At 35.6% G+C, this 25,200-nt stretch overlaps 1 protein-coding gene across 2 annotated transcripts in view; it reads left to right on the forward strand.

Annotated features, from left to right (window-relative positions):
- The window catches only part of API5 (apoptosis inhibitor 5), a 37,507-nt gene extending 13,319 nt beyond the window's left edge, over positions 1 to 24,188 (forward strand). Inside the window, exons 2-14 of one of the 2 annotated variants that reach the window (XM_061201605.1) lie at positions 1,023 to 1,184; positions 2,267 to 2,360; positions 2,851 to 2,916; positions 3,427 to 3,578; positions 4,816 to 5,022; positions 5,965 to 6,069; positions 7,198 to 7,287; positions 11,749 to 11,930; positions 13,215 to 13,308; positions 14,140 to 14,196; positions 16,861 to 16,937; positions 17,460 to 17,596; positions 22,084 to 24,188. In XM_061201605.1, the coding sequence (XP_061057588.1) occupies positions 1,023 to 1,184; positions 2,267 to 2,360; positions 2,851 to 2,916; positions 3,427 to 3,578; positions 4,816 to 5,022; positions 5,965 to 6,069; positions 7,198 to 7,287; positions 11,749 to 11,930; positions 13,215 to 13,308; positions 14,140 to 14,196; positions 16,861 to 16,937; positions 17,460 to 17,596; positions 22,084 to 22,166 (1,506 nt within the window). In that variant the 3' untranslated portion in view covers positions 22,167 to 24,188. The remainder of the gene's footprint in view (positions 1 to 1,022; positions 1,185 to 2,266; positions 2,361 to 2,850; positions 2,917 to 3,426; positions 3,579 to 4,815; positions 5,023 to 5,964; positions 6,070 to 7,197; positions 7,288 to 11,748; positions 11,931 to 13,214; positions 13,309 to 14,139; positions 14,197 to 16,860; positions 16,938 to 17,459; positions 17,597 to 22,083) is intronic. The other variant, XM_061201604.1, reaches the window with a different exon arrangement.
- Positions 24,189 to 25,200: the final 1,012 nt, after the last annotated feature.

Below are 25,200 nucleotides of genomic sequence, written 5' to 3' on the forward strand. Positions count from 1 at the left end.
AATAGTGTCCTTCATTGAGATCCCACTGAACCTAAATAACTTTTCATCTTGCTATATTTTTTTTCACTTAACACAGTATATTGTCCATGAGAAGACTTATCACAAAACTAAATTTGTGGTAATTCTCTAATCCGTTGGCTGTTCTTTAGTTATCTGCTCTTGATGGCATAAAGTAAACTCACTTATCTAAAGCATTTAGAGAATTGCTTTATACAGAGTAAATACATATTTGGTATTTGTATTATGTTTAAGGTTTTCCAGGAATTAAAAGTATTCTGTAGCTGTGATATTTATTACTTTGTTTGCCAGCTGATCCATTTAATAAAAGGACTGGTTTGGAGGCAAGTGTGTAGGGGGGATTGGGAACTTGTTGATTCTTCACATTATGAGTATCTGAGGGACAGCACTTCTGATTTTTTTTTTTTAAAGGAAACAAATGAGCTTTGAATGTATTATTTTAATGAAAAGTTAAATATGTGATATTAGCATCTATCTTCATCGAAATTGGCTGGCCATATAGAATGAATTACCATTTTTATATCCTAAAATATGAGGCAAAATAAAGCTTCCTAACCTTCCTCATATTGCTTAATTTCAGGAGTGTATTCTCTCTACCTTCTGCAAGGTGCTAATTGGAAACAGATAAATATATTTAAGTAAATGTAACACAATTCTTTGAGAATTCTATTATATTCATTACAAATTTTTAAAGCATGATACAATCACAAGGCTAGGGTCAGTAATCACTAGAATAAAGAAGTGTTGGTACATAACAAACTTACTTGCTTTTTCCACTTAATATTAGTCATTCTTCTCTCTTTCCCAACTCACAAATAATAACATGGGGGACAGGGAGCAGATAGTAGGAAGGTAGCTGTCAAATTTAAGCAGTAAAACTCCAAAAATAAGCCCATTTCGTAGCCTATGTAAAATTTAGCTAATTTAAAGCAGACTCAAAGAAGTTTGTTTAGCTTCCCATCCTTCAAAATTGTGTTTCTTTTCTACTTCATTCTTTCTTTCAGCATAAAGATGCTTATCAGGTGATACTGGATGGTGTCAAAGGTGGTACCAAGGAAAAAAGATTAGCAGCTCAGTTTATTCCAAAATTCTTTAAGCATTTTCCAGAATTGGCTGATTCTGCTATCAATGCACAGTTAGACCTCTGTGAGGATGAAGACGTATCAGTAAGTTTATGTTTGACACTTTTCAACAAGTTTTCAGATGTTGCTTTTGCCATTTTCAGACATTTTCTGTGTGTAGCTAATATAACTGAAGTACCAATCATATCAGTGCACAATAAAATACTGCAGTGTGACCTGGTGTGACAACATACCAAGGCTTAAATCTACATGTAAGAAAATATATTAGTTCCTTCAACTGTGAAAAATCTGTAGAATCACATAATACTTTGTTTTGCTCATTTGTTATCCACTGTTGAAAATGGTTGTGGCTCACATCTTTTCCTTAGATTATTACGCATTGTGCATATGAAATCAGACTAGTGTTAGTTTGTAGTCAATTGATGCTTGATTTGATATTTAAAATAATAATAGTATTGCAGCATAAAATATAGTTTCAACACTCCTAAATATTTTGCATAGCAGAAAAATAATTGACCTGTGAAAAAATTGTATGTGATTACTAGAATAAAAAGAAATAGTTTTTCCTTGGAACAGAATTAACCATTAGCATTTCTGGCTGCTGATACAGGTTCCTAAGAATTTTCAACTATTAGCCCCTGGCTTTTCAAATGAAATCATGATTTCATGCATAATTTGTTAGATTTAACTCCTTTGCACTTTTATGTTAAACTAGATAAGCCACGATCGCATATTTGGAATGAAGTTCACAGAATGCATTCGCAAATGTATTAAGTAGTCAATACTGAAAATTCTAAAGTAAATAGTTATTAGATATGACATTGCCACTGTAGCCATTCTTGAGGGATACTGTATTATGTACCCACAGGTAGTAAAAACCCAACAGTTGTGTATAATCAGCATATAAACTGTTGTTTATAATCTCAAATCTGCCTACTCCAGATAATTGTATTTAATGTCCCTTTCCACCACATTTTGTTTTAGTATTCTGTGAAGCGTGAATATTAAATTGGAGTAAATTATTTCTAAAACTGCTAAAAATCTCATATTTTTGTGACTCATATGCTCCTATATGGTTTGTCTGTGGTTTTTGTTTTCTTTAAAGGTTGAGGTTGTTTTTATTTATGATAGTATTTGGTTAATTTTTTGTTTGAAATTATGTTCAGATTCGACGGCAAGCAATTAAAGAGCTGCCTCAATTTGCCACTGGAGAAAATCTTCCCCGAGTGGCAGATATACTAACCCAACTTTTGCAGACAGGTAAGGAATTTTATTAATACCCTTTTATCTAAATATAAATTCTCTCTGAAATAATGACTCTGTTTTTCTTAGCTTTTTTTTTTTCTGAAGATGCTACCTCTGATAGAAATTTAAATTCTCTTTTTTATTCAGTAGTTTGAAGCTTACTGACTTGTGATTATCTAATTTCTAGTTTTGTTTTGAATTCTGTTTATAAAGGTATAATGACTAGATTCTTTGGGGAATTTTTATTCACCACCATCCCCCCGCCCCCCAATTTCCTGTAGTTTCTTAATTGTACCATCTTAACATAAGAGCTTTCCAGGTACACTAGATCAGGTTCTCTACCCTTACAAGAAAGATGTGTTTTCTTGGTGCTTGAGAGAAATGCTTAGTTATATGTCTCCTCTCAATGTAATCTGTGAGAAACTATGTTGAGTCTTAAGTTTGAAAATGAAGCAGATGATATTTTTCATTTATTTTATACATTGTACCACTTTTTTCTATCCAGATGACTCTGCAGAATTTAACTTAGTGAACAATGCCCTATTAAGTATATTTAAGATGGATGCAAAAGGTAAGGCCACTTCTTGTTCTGAATTGTGTTCAATGTCCTAAAAAATTGGGGAGTTTGACAGTACTCATTTAGGATAAAGTCTGGGATTCACCCAGACATCTGTTTCATAAAAATTCTAAGTGTTCTCCAAAAAAAGCTTAGCTCAAGATGTTTGTGACTCGAAAAACCAGCAGAAATAATTGCAAAAACAGATCAAACTTTTCCCTTAGAAATATATTGGAAAAACTCCCTTTGCCACTTTAAAGGAATCCTCCAAAATACCTGAGTTTATTTATTATTAATAGTGATAGAAAAGGAAAGTCATGCTCAAGCTGATTCTGAATCTGTGAACAAAGCATATGATCACTCTTATGGTTGGGGCTTTAGAAATTTCAGACAGTTAACCAGTATCAGTGATATTCAGGAAGTTTATTAATTCACTTGAAAAGAAATACTGTAATTCAAATTAACTTGAAAAATTTCATTCCTATATAGAATTGACTGGCTACATGCAACTGTTTTGTTTTGCAGGGACTTTAGGTGGCTTGTTCAGCCAAATTCTTCAAGGAGAGGACATTGTTAGAGAACGAGCAATTAAATTCCTTTCTACAAAACTTAAGACTTTACCAGATGAAGTCTTAACAAAGGAAGTAGAGGAACTTATACTAACTGAATCCAAGAAGGTAAGCTTCGGTTATCCTTTAGTGAACTTCTCTAATGCACAAGAACATATTTGAAATTAGCAGTATTCATCAGTGCTATATGTGGCTTGTGTATAAGGTGATATATCCCATAAGAACCACCGTAGAACTTCAAGATTTTCTTATGTTGTGCTTTGCACTTTGGTCACTTGTAATGATGAATCAATGTGTTAATTTAAAGAGTTTGATCACATTTAAATCCTTTGTGGTGTTATCCTTAAAATTTATGCATTCACCAGGAAGGAATCATTTCCTTTAGGAATTTTTACCTAATTCCTGCCCTTCCTCCCTGATTTTAGGATATTCTCCCATAGTATTCTGGATCATTTCAGAATGAAAATGAAGTCACCTTGAAATGACCTATTGTTTCATCCTATCCCATGACACTATAAGCTCTAGAGACCATGCTTATTTGTGCTCCCAGCGCTGGCATAGTTATAGTTGCTAAGATTTGAAAGGTGCGTCACAATTAACTTTTCATTCATACAGTACCAACGTTTGGGAATAATTTATTTTTATGTGTTCAGGAAAATTCAAAATTTTCTCTAATAGCACCACTCACTTGCTTATTGGTAAGATTTCTTTAGTGAGAGAGAAAGGAGCAGCATATTTCACCTATGCCCCAGCTAGTTATCTGGTGGGATACGTCATGATTGCTTGCTCCTTGGTCAGTGAACAGAAAGGCTTAGACCTACTGATATGGAGCACTTAAAATTTGCATAGTCTCCTGTTTTGTATACAATTACCATATTAATGTGAATGAGGCTGCTTTTAAATATAGGGAACTAAGTCTGATTTAACAGTTTATTGCCACATTTTCTCCATCTTTTTTTTTTTTTTGGCTATCATCCCCTGAAGAGCCTTTTTAGATATTTTTTCCCTTAGCCACTATCCCATGAAATTTTAATACCACAGATATACTGTATATCTGTTTATGTACTGTATGTATATCTGTGCTTTATACGTAAAAAAAGAGTAAAATTTTCCAAGAACCAAATTTTGTTCCATTGGAAACAATGTAGCGCACCATTGAGAATGCATGGCTTATTCTGAAGCTAACTTGACTGAAGCTTGAAGTTGTCCTCTCTTCAGTATTTCAGGAACATTAGCAGCAAACTGACTTTGCAAAACAAATTTGCTGTGCTGTTTCAGTATTGATATTTCTTTGCCATTCAAATGATAAAGAAACTAGTAACTGTTCCGAATTGTCTCTTTCCAGGTCCTAGAAGACGTGACTGGTGAGGAGTTTGTCCTGTTTATGAAGATACTATCTGGGTTAAAAAGCTTACAGACAGTGAGTGGAAGGCAGCAACTGGTAGAGTTGGTGGCTGAACAGGCTGACCTGGAACAAACCTTCAATCCCTCGGATCCTGACTGTGTGGACAGGCTTTTACAGTGCACTCGGCAGGCGGTACCCCTCTTCTCTGTGAGCTTTTTGTTTTATACCTGGTATTTTGATTACTTTATTAGCTTAAAATTCTATAGATATACACTTGAGCATTCTCCTCAAACCTTTGCATAAAAGTATTAACCCAATGGAGCTATTATTTATTTTATGGAGGCCTAGGTGAAGAGCCCAAAGCAGCAAGAAATTTCTTTATAGTCTTGCTTAGGGACTTTTTAAAAGTCTTGAGATTTTGCGTCATACTTTATAGTTTCACTGAGTTTTTAAAACACTTAGTTTAGTAATTTAACTTTTTTTTTTCCTTAAATTTTTTAGATTGTTGTTGTAGGTACATTTGCTCTTTATCTCTGGCTTTGTGCTTCCTCTGGCCATGAATCTTCTGAGATGTGCATAGCAAAGTTTGAAAAACACAATTTAAAGGAGCTGTCCTGGTACTTCCCTGGTGGTGCAGTGGTTAAGACTCGGCACTCCCAACGCAGGGGGCCTGGGTTCGATCCCTGGTCAGGGAACTAGATCCCACGTGCATACCACAACCAAGGAGCCTGTGAGCTGCAACTAAGGAGCCTGCCTGCCACAACTAAGACCCGGCACAACCAAATAGATAAATAAATGTTTTTTAAATAAATAAATAAAGGAGCTGTCCTTCTAAAGGGGGAATGTACAGTCTAAAATTCAACACTAAAGTTTCCCCCAAAATTTGACCTGAGAATCAAATAAGAGTTGAAAGATGTATAAAAGTCCCAATGCTCCAGATTACTTTGCAACAAAGTATATATTGTCTATTGAGGTTATTCCTGGAGTGCTCTGGGGTATGCACTCTGTTGTATTTTAGCCACAGTACTTGATGCTTTGGTACTGAGCATTTATCTATTGACATTCTACTGTTTGAGAGAATATAATATATGTATATATATATTTTTTGTTTTGTTTTTGACAATTCAGTGTTCTTTGGATTTTTTACAGAAAAATGTTCATTCCACAAGGTTTGTGACTTATTTCTGTGAGCAAGTTCTCCCTAATCTCAGTTCCTTGACTACCCCAGTGGAGGGTCTTGATATACAGTTGGAGGTAAGAGAAAATTTCTGCTTTTAGCACTGAAAAGTGATTCCCGTATTTCAACATAAATGTAAACCACTAACTTTGATCTGATTTCTAAGAGATTTAAGGCCTGTTGGTGGCTAGCTAGTAACCTGTCCCAGGATTAATTACGTAGGAATGCTTTATGGATTCATTGAGAGTTTGCTACAGTAGGAAAGCGCTGCTTATAGTTTTTATTATAGTCTAAGTCTCTGCCTTTGTAGCCTTAATACTTTTAAATACGTTGTTCAATTATGACAGTTCGTATCTCTATGACTGATAGAGCCAGATTTAACCAATTAACATAAAACGTCCTTTATCCGTTCTCCAATAGAATTGACTACTCTCTGTCGCCTTTATAGCTCAACTGTAATGTACATATACATTTTTTTTACAGCATATAAAATACTCTACATTTTTCTCCCCAATTTAACCCTATTCCTCTCTGAATCCTCAGAATCTAATGTAGAATTCTGAAAAGCACCTAGTAATGATTGTTGAATTGAATTGAAATATGGAAATGTATGTGCCATTTCCTTAATGGGTCTTTAGGATAGAGAAGAGTCTCACTGTGCACTTACACTGTGGTTTCCTCCACATGTCCTGGGTTTGGCTTATCAGACTGGAATTGAGTAAAGCAGAGATGAACCTAAAGAATAGTGGCAATTACTGATACTTTGAGTTAGTATCCAGAGACTAAGTTTGATAGCAAAGGAGGCCCATCCTAAATGTTAGTAAATAATTCTTTGCTGTTAAGAGTTCTTGCTCATTGTCTCTTTCTTGTACGTTGTTAACCTGTAGCAGAAAGTGTCATGTATATTCTTTTCCTTACTAATTCTCACAGATATATTGAGAGTCATGAGATCTGGGTTTTAGAGTCTGCCCTGCCACTCACATACGTTGTGACTTAGCCAAGTCACATAATCTCTCTGACCTTCAGTTTCCTCAACAGTAAAATAGGGCTGCATCTCTAAATTTTTTTTCCAGTTCAAATGTTACGATTCTGTAAAAGCCTAATTGAAAAATAAGCAGTATTAAATAGTTATGTGGAATAATTATTATTTTATAACCCTTGCTCATTCAAAAAGAATGCTAATAACAGTGAATTGTGTGTTTTAGGTATTGAAACTGTTGGCTGAAATGAGTTCATTTTGTGGTGACATGGAAAAGCTAGAAACAAATTTAAGGAAACTGTTTGATAAGTTATTGGTAAGAACTTTTTTCTTTCCTTATGGCATAGTCAGTATAGAGCCCCGAAGTCTAATAGTGTAGTATTAACTTCTAGATTATGGAGAACCAGATTTTGAAATGATTTAGATAATAATTGTAGTGTTGTTAGCTGCTCAGACCATACGTTGTTTACTTTAAAAATAAAATCTGTTTTAATCTTTGGCATTTCTTCTGTTGTTGATGCTTTAGACAAAATATAATACAGGATTTATATAGTAAGTCTTTCTGCTATTCCTTTATCAAAATATTTTAAATGTTTGCACCAGATCACTGTCAAGGTTACTGCTCAAGGCCAAATGGCTTTAGCAACCTGGAAATAAAGCCATTAATCATAATTGTGGAGGAAATAGGCCATCTTTTTTTGTTTTTAATTGGAGTATAATTGCTTTACAATGTTTTGTTAGTTTCCACTGTACAATGAAGTGAATAAGCTATATGTATACATAAAACCCCTCCCTCTTGGACCTCCCTGCCAACCCCCCTCCATCCCACCTGTCTAAGTCATCACAGAGCACTCAGCTGAGCTCCCTGTGCTATACAGCAGGTTCCCGCTAGCTGTCTCTTCTACACATGGTAGTGTATTTATGTCAAACCTAATCTCCCAATTCGTCCCACCCTCCCCTTACCCTCCATGTCCACATGTCCGTTCTCTACCTTTACGTCTCTATTCCTGCCCTACAAATAGGTTCATCTGTACCATTTTTCTGGATTCCACATACATGCATTAGTATATGATATTTGTTTTTCTCTTTCTGGCCAACTTCACTCTGTATGACAGACTCTGGGTCCATCCACCTCACTACAAGTAACTCAATTTCGTTTCTTTTTATGGCTGAGTAATATTCCATTGTATATATGTGCTACACCTTTATCCATTCATCTGTTGATGGACACTTAGGTTGCTTCCATGTCCTGGCTATTGTAAATAGTGCTGCAGTGAACATTGTGGTACATGACTCTTTGGATTATGGTTTTCTCAGGGTATATGCCCAGTAGTGGGATTGCTGGGTCGTATGGTAGTTCTATTTTTAGTTTTTTAAGGAACCTCCATACTGTTCTCCATAGTGGCTGTATCAATTTACATTCCCACCAACAGTGCAAGAGGGTTCCCTTTTCTCCACACCCTCTCCAGCATTTATTGTTTGTAGATTTTTTTGATGATGGCCATTCTGACCAGTGTGAGGTGATACCTCATTGTGGTTTTGATTTGCATTTCTCTAATGATTAGTGATGTTGAGCATTCTTTCATGTGTTTGTTGGCAATCTGTATATCTTTGGAGAAATGTCTGTTTAGGTCTTCTGCCCATTTTTGGATTGGGTTGTTTGTTTTTTTGATGTTGAGCTGCATGAACTGCTTGTATATTTTGGAGATTAATCCTTTGTCATTTGCTTTGTTTGCAAATATTTTCTCCCATTCTGAGAGGTGTCTTTTCGTCTTGCTTATGTTTTCCTTTGCTGTGCAAAAGCTTTTAAGTTTCATTAGGTCCCATTTGTTTATTTTTGTTTTTACTTCCATTACTCTAGGAGGTGGGTCAAAAAGGATCTTGCTGTGATTTATGTCATAGAGTGTTCTACCTGTGTTTTCCTCTAAGTTTTATAGTATCTGGCCTTACATTTAGGTCTTTAATCCATTTTGAGTTTATTTTTGTGTATAGTGTTAGGAAGTGTTCTGATTTCATTCTTTTACATGTAGCTGTCCAGTTTTCCCAGCACCACTTATTGAAGAGGCTGTCTTTTCTCCGTTGTATATTTTTGCCTCCTTTGTCAAAGATAAGGGGACCATATGTGTGTGGGTTTATCTCTGGGCTTTCTATCCTGTTCCATTGATCTATATTTCTGTTTTTGTGCCAGTACCATACTGTCTTGATTACTGTCGCTTTGTAATATAGTCTGAAGTCCGGGAGCCTGATTCCTCCAGCTCCATTTTTCTTTCTCAAGATTGCTTTGGCTATTCAGGGTCTTTTGCGTTTCCATACAAATTGTAAAATTTTTTGTTCTAGTTCTGTGAACAGTGCCATTGGTAGTTTGATAGGGATTGCATTGAATCTGTAGATTGCTTTGGGTAGTATAGTCATTTTCACAATGTTGATTCTTCCAATCCAAGAACATGGTATATCTCTCCATCTGTTTGTATCATCTTTGATTTCTTTCATCAGTGTCTTATAGTTTTCTGCATACAGGTCTTTTGTCTCCTTAGGTAGATTTATTCCTAGGTATTTTTTTCTTTTTGTTGCAGTGGTAAATGGGAATGTTTCCTTAATTTCTCTTTCAGATTTTTTGTTGTTAGTGTTTGGAATGCAAGAGATTTCTGTGCATTAATTTTGTATCCTGCTACTTTACAAAATTCATTGATTAGATCTAGTAGTTTTCTGGTAGCATCTTTAGGATTCTCTATGTACAGTATCATGTCATCTGCAGACAGTGAAAGTTTTACTTTTTCTTTTCTAATTTGGATCCCTTTTATTTCTTTTCCTTCTCTGATTGCCTTAGCTAAAACTTCCAAAACTGCCCCTATCTCTTGTCTTTTTGATGATGGCCATTCTAACAGGTATGAGCCAATATCTCACTGTGGTTTTAATTTGCATTTCCCTAATGACTAGTGATGTTGAGCATCTTTTCATGTGCTTGTTGGCCTTCGTATCTTCTTTGGAGAAATGTCTGTTAAAGTTCTTTTGTCCATTTTTTGATTGGATTATTTGGTTTTTTGCTGTTGGGCTGTATGTGTATTTATATATTTTGGATATTAACCCCTTGTCAGATACATAGTTTGCAAACATATTTTTCCATTTCACAAGTCATCTTTTCACTTTGCTATATAGAAGCTTTTTAGTTTGATGCAGTCCCATTTGTTTTTTTATTTTGTGGCTTGTGATTTAGGTGTCATACCCAAAAAATCATTACCATGACCCACATCAAGGAGCTTTATTCCTATGTTTTCTTCTAGGAATTTCATGGTTTCAGGTCTTACACTTAAGTCTTTAATCCATTTCAAGTTAATTTTTGTGAGTGGTGTAAGATATGGGTCCAGTTTCATTCTTTTACATGTGCATATCTAGTTTCCCAGCACCATCTACTGAAGAGACTGTCTTTTCTCCATTGAATATTCTTGGCTCCCTTGTCAAATATTAGTTGACCATCTATGCTTGGGTGTATTTCTGGGCTCTTGATTCTGTTCCATTGGTCTGTTTCTCTTTTTTTATGCCAGTACTATACTGTTTTGATGACTGTAACTTTATAGCCTAGCTTGAAATCAGGAAGTGTGATGCCTGTTGCTTTGTTCTTTCTCGGGATTTCTTTGGCTATTTGGGGTCTTTTCTGGTTCCATATAACTTTTAGGAGTATTTTTTCTAGGAACATCAACTTTTTTTTTGTTTTAAGTATAGTTGATTTACAATGTTGTATTAGTTTCTAGTGTACAGCAGAGTGATCCAGTTATATATATTCTTTTTCATATTCTTTTCCATTATGGTTTATTATAAGATATTGAATATAGTTCCCTGTGCTATATGGTAGGATCTTGTTGTTTATCTTAATTTTATATATAGTAGTTTGTATCTGCTAATCCCAAACTCCTTATTTATCCCTCCCCCTCCTTTCCCCTTTGGTAACCATAAGTTTATTTTCTATGTCTGTGAGTCTGTTTCTGTTTTGTAAATAAGTTCATTTGTATCATATTTTAGATTCCACATATAAGTGACATCATAAGATATTTGTTTTTCTGTCTGACATACTTCATTTGGTATGATAATCTCTAGGTCCATCCATGTTGCAATGGCATCCATAATGCAAATGGCATTATTGCATCCATTTTTATGGCTGAGTAGTATTCCATTGTGTTTGTGTATATGTGTGTGTGTGTACATATATATATATACCACATCTTTATCCATTCATCCGTTGATGGACATTAAGGTTGCTTCCATATCTTGGCTATTGTAAATAGTGCTGCTATGAACATTGGGGTGCATGTATCTTTTTGAATTAGAGTTTTCTCTGGATATATGCCCAGGAGTAGGATTGTTGGATCATATAGTAACTCTATTTTTAGTTTTTTAAGGAACCTCCATACTGTTTTAAGAACATCAGCTTTTGATGTCAAACCCAGGTTGAATCCTGCCTCTTCAGCTTATTAACTCTGGGAAACTTACCTAAGCTCTCAGAACTTCAGTTCGTTCATCTGCCTAGTACCTAATAAATGTTAGTCACTTTCACTGTCAGTAGTAGTAGTAGTAGTAGCAGCTATACTATAGGTTAATATGGGATGTTGACAGGCTGGGTTATTGATCCAATATGTAAAAGGGATATCTTACTTAAATTTCTGATCTTGGTAGTTTTTAATGCTTCATGTCTTAAAAGCGTGCCGTATAATTACTTGAGTATATGCTTATAATTAGAGTGTCTAGAGCAGATTGCATACATCTCTCTATTTTCATGTCTTAGGAGTATATGCCTCTCCCTCCAGAAGAAGCAGAAAATGGGGAGAACGCTGGTAATGAAGAACCCAAGCTGCAGTTCAGTTATGTGGAATGTTTGTTGTATAGCTTTCACCAGTTGGGCCGAAAACTTCCAGATTTCTTAACAGCCAAGCTGAATGCAGAAAAGCTCAAAGATTTCAAAATCAGGTGATGTATGATTGAAGTGGCCAGTCTTTGACAAAGGTGAAAGCTATCTTGAAGCTCCCTAGGTTGTGTTTTCATTTTATAAGAGCTTTTTCCCCACCCTGCCTTACTGCAGTGCAAAAGAATGGAAGATCCACAAAACAGGAATATATATAAACATACAACTATTGTGGCATAGCAAATGCATGGGAGAAGATGACCTTTTTCAAAAATGGACTCTGGCTCTCCCTACTTGCTTCATGATCTTGGGCAGGTTCCCTAACCTCTCTAACACCCCAAATTGTCCTCAGCTGTTAAATTTACTGATAATAGTACCTGCCTTATAGAGTTGTGAGAATTAAATGAGACAATGGATGAAAAGCTTTAAGCACAGTTCCTGGCACATAGTGGGTATTCAGTAAACTGTATCTGCTATTACTGTCTTATAGTGTTATTAACATCTTACAGTGCAGCTGGAGGAGCAGCACTGGAGAAATCAATATAAGTCGTTTTCCTGAAGATACTTTGTATTAAATCATTCCATGAACAAATTCACATCTTAAGTTTTGAGATGCTTGGCCACTGTATCATCTGTCATTGTCCTCTATGCTTTGGTAAGGCAGAGGTTTAGTACTTGGTGAAACGTTTGACCAGAAGCAGGCATCTTAGGAAATTACTCTGAAAGTGAAAAAAAACAGCGATGCCACGTTGTTAAGCAGAGTTCCTAGAAGTCGGCGGGATGGAGTTACGTTACCACCTTTCTTCACATATTACCTGGGAACAAATTTGAAAAAGAGATTACTCAACATCCTTTGCAAAATCTGCAGTTTTGTTTTACTTTTAAACTGGACCCTAAGGTGCAAATGGGTCAAACACTGTCCCTCCTTAGCAGGTAAACATAGAGATTAAGTGACTTGTCTATGTCACTTGACCTCCATTTGGCTAGTGGAAGAGAAGAACCCAGGCCACCTGATTCTAGTCCATGGCTCCTGGTTGTTTCTAATTTAGGCACATGCCTTGCAGGTTAACATAACAAGCTTCCTTAGCACAGTGCCAGAAGTGTTTCCCTTGCCGGGTTGAGTGTGGATCTATTCCAATTTTTGACGAAGAAAAACTGCTTTTATTTTACTTATTTGTGTATCTCTTATGATCATACATTGATAATTAAAAGAAAGTCCCCCTCAAAATTTACTCTGTATTGGTAAAGGTCATTTAGCTGTAGTATTCTTTGAATTTAAAAACAAAGTTGAGGTATAAAAGCAAAGTTGAAGTGATGATTTGTTAATTAGCAAATACTTCTTCATTTAGGCTGCAGTACTTTGCACGGGGCCTGCAGGTTTATATCAGACAACTTCGCTTGGCTCTCCAGGGTAAAACAGGCGAGGCCTTAAAAACAGAAGAGGTAAGAATACTCAGTTACATCTTGTTGGGAAATTTTTATAATAGCCACCATTTATTACAAATTCAGACTGAATTCATATATTGAAATGTAACATTGGACTTTATTTGAAGGATGATACAACTCTAAGTTGAAGATACAATGTTAGAAGACTACATATTTAGTTATATGCTAAGTTATATAGGAAACTTTATCATTGTTGAAATGTCTTGAATGTTTCCAATGTTTGTGAACAATGTTATCAAATGTTGATGCATACCAGTCTTTCACTAGGGTCTCAGTAGCATATTTTGTTTAAATATTTGATTAGCAATTGTGATATTTTTAATTTCACCTTTTTGAAGCCCAAATATTAGTTTACATTAGAAAAAAAATATTAAACTGCCAATTCTATACCAAACTATATGTGTTTATGTTGGGATTTTTGGTTTTCCTGATCTCATCTATTTTGATCAATCTTCATCTTGGTCCTAATGAAATATTTTAAGTTTTCATTATGTCTTCCTGTAACATAAACTGATATTTTTTTTAAAACAACTGCTGTGTGCCCATGACCTGTCCCTTACTCGTTTTTCAAGTAAATTGTAGATATAACACTTAAATGTTCTAACCTGTCAAAGGAAGATAAAGATTATTTGCTTTCTTTGCCCTTTCTGCACTTGTTTAGAGTCAAGAAATAGGATTGAGCATTATCTGTAAATATAAACCAAGGAATTCTCTAACTGTAGAAATGATTCTGAAAGAGAAGTGGAATTATTCATGTTCTATACGGGAATGAAATATACATCATGAAAGTTACTGGCATTTTAATTTAATTTTGTTTTCCTTTTGCAGAACAAGATTAAAGTTGTTGCATTGAAAATAACAAATAATATCAATGTTTTAATCAAGGTAAGTCTTCCTTTCTTATCAAGCCATCCCAGCCAGCTAGAAAGTTAGTGCAAGAGGTTTTCCATATGTCTTTATGTCTGCAATGGTACTGGTTAAGGAGAGACGCCATTACATTCCAGATGTTTGGCCTTTTAAAGCTTTATGCCTTTCATAACACCGAGTGACGTTTTTGTAGCAATTATAGAATAATACATTGTTTTATTTATTTAAAAGTTATTGCAGAAGATACTGCAAACAAAGGGAGGCATGCAGAGTTCTTCTGACCCAGAGCATTGGAGCAGATACATTTAGACTCAGAAATTTCACTGACTTAAATTCTTGTAGTCTTAATGCTATCGGGTCCTTTTGAATGACCAATAAAACCCTGCTTTGCTTACACTAAGAATGAACAGTCTTATGTGGCACATGAAATGTTGTCCTGTGGTCTTTTCTGTTAATTTGTCTATGTAATAAATTGAGAGTTTTCTGTACTTACCATTAAGCCATAAATATCCTTCAGTTCTGTTTACCCTCCCCAAGTATCTGTTAGCCTAAACAAAAAACTAATAACCTGAGAGAACAAAAAAGGAATCACAACAAAGTAGCCATCATTTGATACTGTAAGTTAACAGTACTGTTATAAGTTGATAGTATTGTAGCCAGATGGGAGAAAGAAATATTTGTAACACTTATAGCACAAAGCCTAACAGCAACAAAATCAGGGCTAGTGATATGCCTTAAAACTAATCTGGTAAAAATCCCATGGAATACTTACTTTTTATCAGAAGAGAAAGGGAAGCTTTTCAGAGAAAACAGTGAGACATTGAGGGATGAGTATCATTGCCAACAGGAAAAGTGAAAAGGCATTAAAAACAGAAGAGGTAAGAATACTGACTCATCGCAAAGAAAATTTTTATCATAGCCACCATTTATTTCAAATCTCAAATATAAATAATTTCAAATGGTGGATTAATACATTAAAATGTGAGATTTGACTTTATTTGAACTGATGCTATAAGTCAAAGTTGAAGATATACTATGATGTTAAGAACATTTTAAACTTAGCAAATACTATGACCCAACACATGGAGATGAGACAGTTTCCTGTTCAGGAAACCATAGTGATTTAAAGATGACTGCAGTAGGAAGTTGTGTGGGGAGGAGTGATGAATAGGGTCAGCAACCAATGTGTAGGGTACCTGACCAAAAAATTCTGAAATATTTTAAAAATATGACAATCAATTCTTTGTTTTAGGAAAATCACAAGAAAAACTGGTGTGCTTTGGTCCATCCATGGCATCTGCTTGCAATCTTTAGTTCCTACCTAACCAGACGCATCTAATTCCAAAATTTACCTTCACTTCTATTTCAGTGAATCCACAAACTATAACTCCAGTTTCCCATTGTCACCTGAGATTTAACATGTTTAAAATTGAAGACTTCCCCCTTCTTCTTCCTGTTGACACTTTCTTAATAAATAACATTATTATATGCTAAATCACTCCAACTAGAAACCTCAAGAATTTTTGTTTCAAAGGACTTTATATTGGCTAATTTCGTGCATTTATCTGGTACCCTGGACTTAAGTTTTATATAGTAGGAGGTGATTTTTATTCACATATTCATTTTAACTGTGAAAGAAACTTAGTTTACTTTTATCAGATTTTGCCTGTATATAAAAATTAGAGTATAACTGGTAAGAAATGTTAGGTAAAATACCAAGAATAAATATATTTAGAAATTCATTCATAGTTTTGAGGGTATTATGAGGTTAGATTATTTCAGTTCTGGATTATGTTAACATTTAAATTCAGCAAATATTTGCATTACCATATATTAATAATTTAGTACTTAAATCTTGTGGGTTTTTTCTTTATTGGTAATATATAGATATTTGAGGGGAAGAAAAACATGATTAGCCAGACCTTTAGTTTTGTTCTAGTTTTGAACCGCTTAAAAACCTGCAAAAGCAAATGCAGAGTGCACCATTTTTTTTTTTTTTTTTTAAATTTTATTTATTTATTTATTTTATTTTTGGCTGTGTTGGGTCTTCGTTTCTGTGCGAGGGCTTTCTCTAGTTGTAGCAAGCGGGGGCCACTCTTCATCGCGGTGCGCGGGCCTTTCACTGTCATGGCCTCTCTTGTTGCGGGGCACAGGCTCCAGACACGCAGGCTCAGTAGCTGTGGCTCACGGGCCTAGTTGCTCCGCGGCATGTGGGATCTTCCCAGACCAGGGCTCGAACCCGTGTCCCCTGCACCGGCAGGCAGATTCTCAACCACTGCGCCACCAGGGAAGCCCCAGAGTGCACCATTTTATCTTCCTTAAAGCGCGTCAGTGACTGCACCTGTGCAAAAGAAACTACTTGTGGATTTGATTAAAGTTGATAAATATTGATATTTTTGTCCTATAACTTGAAATGACATTTGAAAAAAGTTAGCTGCAGTTTCTTAAGTGATGTGTGCAAAATAACATTGAAGTAATAGATGTAATTTGTAAACAGATTGTCCTTGTTTACTTTTCTCTTGCAGTTTATTTTTTAGGTTATTATTTTAGTCATCAGTACAAAAGCAAGAAGGATAAATTAGTTTCCCTTCCTAAAATTAAAGTGTGTCTCCCTGTTTTCTGCCCTTACACCACTCCCCGCACCACCAAACACATTAGAAATCTCTAATTTTGTCTCTTCAGGATCTCTTCCACATTCCTCCTTCTTATAAGAGCACAGTAACACTATCCTGGAAACCTGTACAGAAGGTTGAAATTGGGTAAGAAACATATTTAAAGGGATTAAAGTGTTCTAATGTTTGATTTCCAAATACGAAAAAATCTGAATTCAGATTTTACATTTCCTGTACAAAATGGTACATTATTAGTTAAATGATTCTTAATAAGATGTTAAACTATGACTATTAGAAGCATGACTTAAAATATAAAATCTAATCTAGTATTTATAAAATAAACTGGTAGAATACAACTCTGGAATTTCAAACCTTTGTCCGTATTGCTGTAACTTAATAAGACTTTCCTGACAAGTTTTATAAAATGAGTCACTTGTGTATAATCTATGAAGCTACATATTTCAGATTGTTGTAAAGCCTTGTAAATGCCCCTCTGACAATGTCTGCATAACTGAAGCACAGTTAATTTGATGACATCAGAATGTTATTTCCTTTTTTCTGATGTGACTGTCATCTTTGGGATGTCTTTTGTAACAGATATAATAAATATATTGATAGCCTCTGCTATAAAAGAATTTTTTTTAATTGCTGTTCTTCCTACCATTATAGGCAAAAGAGAGCCAATGAAGATACAACTTCAGGCTCACCACCCAAGAAGTCTTCAGCAGGACCAAAAAGGGATGCCAGGCAGATTTATAATCCTCCTAGTGGGAAATATAGCAGCAATTTGGGCAACTTTAATTATGGTGAGCGTTTCCGTTTGGGTACAAGCAGTATGAGAGATTAGGCAGAAATTGTGTTGTACTTGATTTTAATTACTAATTAAATAGAGTATCATAGTTCTTTCAGGTGACTTTTCGAGTTAGTTTGGGGAACCTGAACTGTTGGGGAAACAACTTAACCCATTCCTTTCTGACTCATCCTTGTGGGCTCACTGAATTGAGCATGTAACACTGAGAACCTGAAAAATGTGCCTCTTGTATTCAGAGGAGCCAACAGGAAAAAAAAAGGAAGGAAGATGGCATGAACCATCTATTCCTGGTTTTCCCTGTTTTAGCTTCAAGGCAAGACATTTTGTTCATTCTCCCTCAAGAATGTATATAGCTTCCATTCTTGGCAGATGTGGTATTAATGATCCTTCTTGGACCTTGTCAGCCTACTGCTTGTCCTCCCATCTTCTGCACTACTTCAAAAGGAGAAGTTCTAGAAGGTAGAGTCAGATGTTAAAGCATCATCTAGCAAAGAAGATGTGTCCTGTTGCAGTCTCCCCCACTGCCCAGAGTGCAGTCCTCCTTTCAACTTTAGACATTAGTGCAAGGAGAGCTTCCCACTAGTCCAGTCTCTCCCAGGGCTGTTGAATCAGAAGTGAAGTTTGTCTCACTGGCTAATAAAGAAAAATGGACAAAAATTTCACTGACTCAGATCCTTAATCTTGCTTAAGAAGACCAAGTTTAATATTCAAAACCAAACATACTTGTGATTGGTCTTGGTTACCAAGCAGAATTGATTCTGCAGTAATTATTCCCAAAAAAGTACATTCTGAAGAATATGCTCTCTATAATGTTTCCAGGGTGAGATGATTGTGACGTTAAGTAAATTCCTCCTACGATAGCTAAATTCCTCTAATATCTGAGCAAACAGATTATAGAAAGGCAATTTTAGATTGTGAAATGAACCCTTCTACTCCAGTCAGACTCTTTGAGGCAACTTTAGTGTAGAAAAGATCACTGAACTCTTTTACTTATATAATAATAAGTAAATGTGCATCTCTTAGCTTCTTTTCCTACCTGAAATATAGGGATAGCATAGAGCTTAAAAACTTCAAAAAAATATTTGCAAAAGCATTTTGTAAATGGAAAGGATTCTGTTACTTCATTGCACCAAATATTGTCCTCTGTCATATGTATGATTCAATGTGGTGTTTATCAAAACCATTCTTAAAATCAACTATTCTCTCAGATACTATCTTCATTTGATATAGATGAAAGTAATCAAGACGTATGGCAATACATAGAGAATTAAATTGTATTTATTTTCACTTAGGCAAGTCAGTTACTCTGAATTTCCATAAGCATTCTGCCCTGTGAAATTCATTACCTGCCTGATAGGGAGAATCAGATGATGTGATGCATGTGGAAAAGAGGTGTGAAAAATGCAAAGCCTTAGGTTGTATGTGATTTTTTTTTAATTATCAATGTGAAAAAAATAAGCAGTTTTACTCAGGACAAAAATCCAGGGAATTCCCTGGCAGTCCAGTGGTTAGGATTCCACACTTTCACTGCCGGGGGGTTCGATCCCTGGTCAGGGAACTAAGATCCCACAAGCTGCACGGTGCGGCCAAGAAAAAAAAAATCCAGGAGTCACAACTTGAGTTGTTCCGTAGTCATCAAAGTAACAGAATGGCAAAACAGACACAACTGTTGTCTTTGTGTCTGGTATTACTGTACTTTAATATTCCTATAGGGGTGAACCTTGTAATTGGAGTGCTTGTCATAAATTAAACTAAACTCTGATTGTTCTTATTGGAAAGTAGGAACAAAATTTCTGCTAGTACTTTTATTTTGGGGAGTTGAATGTGTCAGATTGTAAGTATTCTCATAGTAACAATTCAGAGAGTTTCCCTGGATTTCTTTCACCCATTTGGTTGAAAACAGTTCTTGGTACTATAGATGAAAATTGGTGGACCAATCTACCTCAAATTTTTTCTACCTTTTTTATGTCCTTTCCTTAGGGAACTGACAGTGGGTCAGGAAGAAAGAGAAACTGTTGGATTTTTTTTCCTGGGATGTCAGAGTTGTCTCAAAATTGGAGGGAAAAAATGTTTTGTGTTCTTGAGTCTTTAATACCTAGATTTATTACCCACATTTGGCAAAACCATCATAATTCCACTTTTCTATATCAGCCAAGCTCAATTTTATTTTTCCAAGGAAGACTGGTTGCATGGGGGGTTTTTTTGTTTTGTTTTGTTTTGTTTTTAAAGAGTCATACACACTGCAGGTTTGGGAAATTTATTCCTTTTGTGTTATAGGGAACCAGGTAATACTAATATCGCCGTCTTATTACAGTGAACAAGTCTACTGCAAAGAAAATAGATTGTGCCAGTGTCATGGGCCTGAACTTGTTCACCACAGAGAAGGAGCCAGAATTTGTGATTGTTCTTTGAGTCCATGTAGGCATACTTAGACTTTTTTCCTTATCCAAGTTTATCACTTTACTAACCAATGTCTCTGTTATTTGCTTTATCAAATGGCGTTTGTTACCGTAACTTAGTTCAGCTTCCTGGTGCATTTTCAGTCAAATTATTTGCAAACATATACCCATGTATAGTTTTCCTTCATGCAGAACAGAGTTCCCTGGTAACCCACAAGTACTAATTCTACGTTTTGTGACTTGTATCCTTCAACTTTTACCTTTTTAGGATATAAAAATAATTTTTAAAGTATAATTTTAACTGTAAGCAGTGTTAGTAAGCTTGAAACCATTGAAAAGATCATTAAAGTGCAGACTAGTCCCTCAGGATGAAGAAAAAAGAAAGTTTGGTGACTCCCTGTACTGTAGAAATGGCTGCCTCGGTTGCAGATCAAAAAGAAATAGCCAATATAGAAAAGATAATCACAGCAAATAATACCTTCATACTATGTATTTAATATACTTACTAGATATAGCTGAACAATTGAGGGTAACTGAGTTCTTCATATTAAAATTGATTGAAAAACAATTGAAAGGGTAGATTTTAGTAGTTTGTTAGCTTATAGCTAATAATGATAGCTATGGAGGTGTTGATTTGTTAAGTGTGTCAATGTAAACTGAGAAATGAAGGTTTTATAATGAGTATGATAGGGGAAAAATATCCAGACATCTGCATGGGTAAAGCCAAGTCTTAAACAGTCAAAAATGCAGGAGTTACAGCATCAAGAAGTTGCTGTATTAAGGTTGCTATGCTCCCAGAATGCACCACAGTCATTGCATCTATCACTGGGAGTATCTTACCCACAGACCTCTGATTTTCTGAACGTGTTGGCTCACGATGGGATGGTTTCATTTAAAGTTTGCATACCAATCAACTTAGAAAAATGTGTCATGACATGAGAGGTGACTTTGAATCAGATTCTGTTCTGTTACACAGGTAAATGTTGGCTAAGCTGGGGAAAGGTCTAGTTAGTTTTCTAACTCAAGAGTTTCTGGAGGGGAAAAAAAAAAGAAGAAATCAAAACATCACCCAAATACAGTAACTATATTTCTAGCCATAATGGCAAAAAATGGATTGCAGTACTGACTTGATAGGAATTTTTCAAGCCTCCAATATTATGGATCAAAAATGGCAACACCAGGTTCTTTTTATTGCTCCTAACAAGATCGCTGCAATGAGGAAGTTTGAAAAGTTCCAATGAGGAGATTCTATCTCCAGAATTAGAAGTTTGAGACTCTTACTTATACATGATGAGAAGTCCTGCCTTGCTGATAACTTCAATCAGTTTTCTTCACTGGAAAGACTCCTTTGAGGAATATTTCTCTGCAGCTGTAAAACAGACTGACCAATAAATCAAGGACTCATTCTACCATATGACACAAGTAACTTGATTTTTCAGCAAAAGATATCTTTAATTTACGTCAGTAACCCAAACACTGTAATATATACATATCACCTTTTTGGCAGCACTCTGAGCAGCTCATACATAGCTGAAAAAGCAGTGAGAAAAGCCATCGGAATTTGTATCAACATTATTTTGAAATGTGGTGAGCAAAACAAATTGCCTATTCGTTGCATTTGAAAGGTACATTTTTCATTCTAGCCTGATTTTTCAGAATTGATCATTGATAGTCTAGGATATTTTACATATATGGCACTAACTTTTGAAGGCCAGTGGCTATAATTTCATATTAAGTATAGAAATTTTTCTAGTTTCGTTACTTATCTTTGGTAGTGATAAACCCCAAAATAAAGAACTAACAATGTAGTTATAACATTGTCACCTTGAAATATCTTTATTAATGGGATGCATTTAATTGAGTACCTACTGTGAATGTAGGCACCTTGCGATACGTGCTTTGGCATATATGATGCCCTGGTTTTATGTCAAAATTGAATTTGTAGATGGACTAGTGGAATACCGATGCTGTTTGTATAGAGCCTACTTACTGCTACGTTCAGAGCTGCGAGCTACATGACTTCTGTGTGTGCTGTCCCGTGAAGTCCTGAACAAGACCTAAACCCTTGTTCGCTTTTTCGTAGAGCAGAGAGGAGCCTTCAGGGGAAGTAGAGGTGGCCGAGGTTGGGGAGCACGAGGAAATCGTAGTCGGGGAAGACTCTACTGAATGAGAAGTCACAGTCTTCAGCATTGTCTTGAGCTTAATATACTTAAATTCTACTACTCATTGGATTGCCGGGGATGTCCCTTTAAAAAGACTGCTGCCTTCAGCTAAAAACTTAATGTTCTTTATACCTTTGTATGTATGATCTACTTTTGTAACAGACCATGGTTGTGTCCAAGGTAAAACCACAGCGATATTTTTGGATGCTTTGTCTGCAATCTTGACTTGTTTTTGCAATATCACCATTATTCAGACTTCATATTGTGAATCTTTTAAACATCTTGATAATTTGTTATTGAGAGCTATTCAAATCTAAAATGTAATAAAATTCAGTCTAGTTCTGATAACTGGTAAAGAGCCTCAGTTCTGAAAGGTTACTGACTTTCCTGTCCTCTCTGTCTTCCCCCCAGCCAACATATGGAGAAGAGTAATGGTCAGTCTTAACATTTTATTTTCATTGTTATTTAATAAAGCCGCTAGGCAATGGTGCAGCATTCCTGGCTTCTGTCAGAAAAGCAAAATACTTACCAGCTTTCTTAAAATGTAGAAATGACATTACATTTTTAGGAGGAAGTAAGTTGCTTTGCACTGCTTACTTAACTCTTCTCCATATGTTGTGATATAAATTTTTGAATATGGGATCTTACTATTTGCATAGAAATGTGTATGTATAATATACATACATACCTGAGCATATATCTGTGTATGTGTGTGTGTGTGTATATATATATATATGCATGCTGCGAAACTTGACTACACAACATAAATCATTTTTTAAAATTCCAGGAACGGGTAGTCTTTGACACGGTGATTATCCTTTTGAGGCTGAATCCATTATTAACTTGTTATCTAGGCTTTCCTTCCAGTAGTGAGGGCTTTTGAGTCAGTTGCACTTACATGATTATTGTTATTTGAAACTAAAAATAAACAAAGGCTGCATTTTCAAAGATAAATTTGGAGATCCCTGTTGGAGAAATATAGCCAGAATATTGAATCTGATGTACATATAGGTTTCTACAGGATGAGACAGAATAATTTAGAATTTGGGGATTTGATAACCAGGGCAGCCCAGAAAAAGTGACTTGGTAACATGGTATACCAGTAAGTAAGGGATGCTCTCTCAGTTTGCTTTTGCCACTTTCAAGATTTTAACTTCTCAGGTTATTAATCAAAATTATTGTATAAGTTAGTCAATAGAGTCTTTAGGTTAAAACAACAGATGGGGGGTTTGTGGAGTGTTTAATGTCATGGGCATTTTTAGTAGCATAGGCCCTTTGCTCTGCATTTGAATGTTTCATATATTTTTGTTCCACAGTTAATCTTCCCTCCCCAAGTTTGCTATTCAAATCCAATGCCTGAGTGACATTTTCTAGTAGTTTGACATTTTTTTTGAGGCATAGTTTGTAATTCCAATGCAGGTGTCTTCATTACTGTTACCTCTATATTGGGGGGATAGGCAAAACCCCTTTGTTAGAATTACTGCACATGTGTATGGGGAAAATATTTTTTGAAGACTAGAACGATACAAGTGAGCAAAAGAAGTTGGTCAGCTTGACTATGGAGTGGTGGCAATAATCTCTAAACATTCCAAAAGACAGTGAGCTGAACCTAAGCTCCCTTGGAATCTGAGCAGACACAGGAACATGGAATTGCCATTTGAAAACTGTGACCAGGTAGCCTGGACCTCAACGGCAGATCAGCCAGTGGCCTAAAGCCATTTCAAGTATAGATGCTGTTTTGGGACTACAGTTACATAAATTTGAACATTAAGTGTAATTTTTCCTCTTTTTCTTTTTAATATTTGTAAACTCAAAGCTGAGCAGAAGTGACTTTACTTTCTAAAGTTTGATATTAAGTTGACTGTGTTCCTTCCTTTACCACCTCATTGTTCCCCTTCCCTTTCCTAAGGCAATAGTGCACAACTTAGGTTATTTCTGCTTCAAAACTTTGAACGAAAAACTTCATGCCACGAATTTTTTTTCTTTTGCAAGACACCTGTATAATCCCCTTGTTCAAATGTAAATGTTCCCTTATGCTTTTGAAATAAATTTCCTTTTGTAATTTTGTTTTGTGTCTTGTTGTGTTATGATTATAACTTCAGATTCTTGGATATTCATTAAACATTTATTCATTGCTTCTCATGTGCCAAACAGTGTGTTAGACCATGAAAATATAAAGATGGACAAAATACTGCTCTGCTTTCAAGGGTTCAGTATTGCAAGTTATCTTTCATTTTCAACCTTTTGGATTTATTTTTAGAAGCTAATACCCTTCTGAAAAAAGGATTTGGTTCTTTCTGTCAAAGCAAAACATCAGATACTTGCCAAATCATTATGAAATAATTTCTTCCCTCAAGTTATTATGTAAAGCAACTTCTTATTTTGACTCCCAGCCTTTGTTTTCCTGAAGTAGCACCAAGGATGGATCAGAAAAAGTTACCTAAATTCTCTTGGTGATCACATCGAGTCCTACGTCTCTAATAGCATCTACATGCTGAGTACTGCCAAATGTCTATGTCCATCCCTTCTTGCCTGGAGTTTCATAATAGCCGCCTGATTCATCTCCCAGCTATTACACTTGACTATAGCCTGTTCTAAACACAGCAGCAAAGAAACATCCACTCTTCTACTTGAAGCTGTTCAATGACTCCTCGTTTTAGAATAAAAATCAAAAACACTGCCATGGCTTAAATTAAAAGTTTCTGACCTCAGCTGCTGCTCTGCCCCAGTCAGTCAGCTTCATGCAGCTAGGCAAAGGCACACTCCTACCTTAGAATCTGCACTGGCTGTTCCTTCTAGCCACATATCTGCCTAACTCCACCCCTTCGATTCCTCAAAGATCACCTTCTCAGGGAATCCTGTTTAATACCGCAATGCCCCTTTCTACCCTGCCAAGACTCCAGAACCCACTTACCCTACTCAATGTTCTCTGGAGCATTTGCCAACTTCTAACATACTATCCTAATTATACTGTATATTGGGTTAGCCAAAAAGTGCCTTCAGTTTTTAAGTAAAAATAAAGGCATTTTTCATTTTCA

This window comes from Eubalaena glacialis, chromosome 10, assembly GCF_028564815.1.
Source record: "Eubalaena glacialis isolate mEubGla1 chromosome 10, mEubGla1.1.hap2.+ XY, whole genome shotgun sequence".
Taxonomy (NCBI): domain Eukaryota; kingdom Metazoa; phylum Chordata; class Mammalia; order Artiodactyla; family Balaenidae; genus Eubalaena; species Eubalaena glacialis.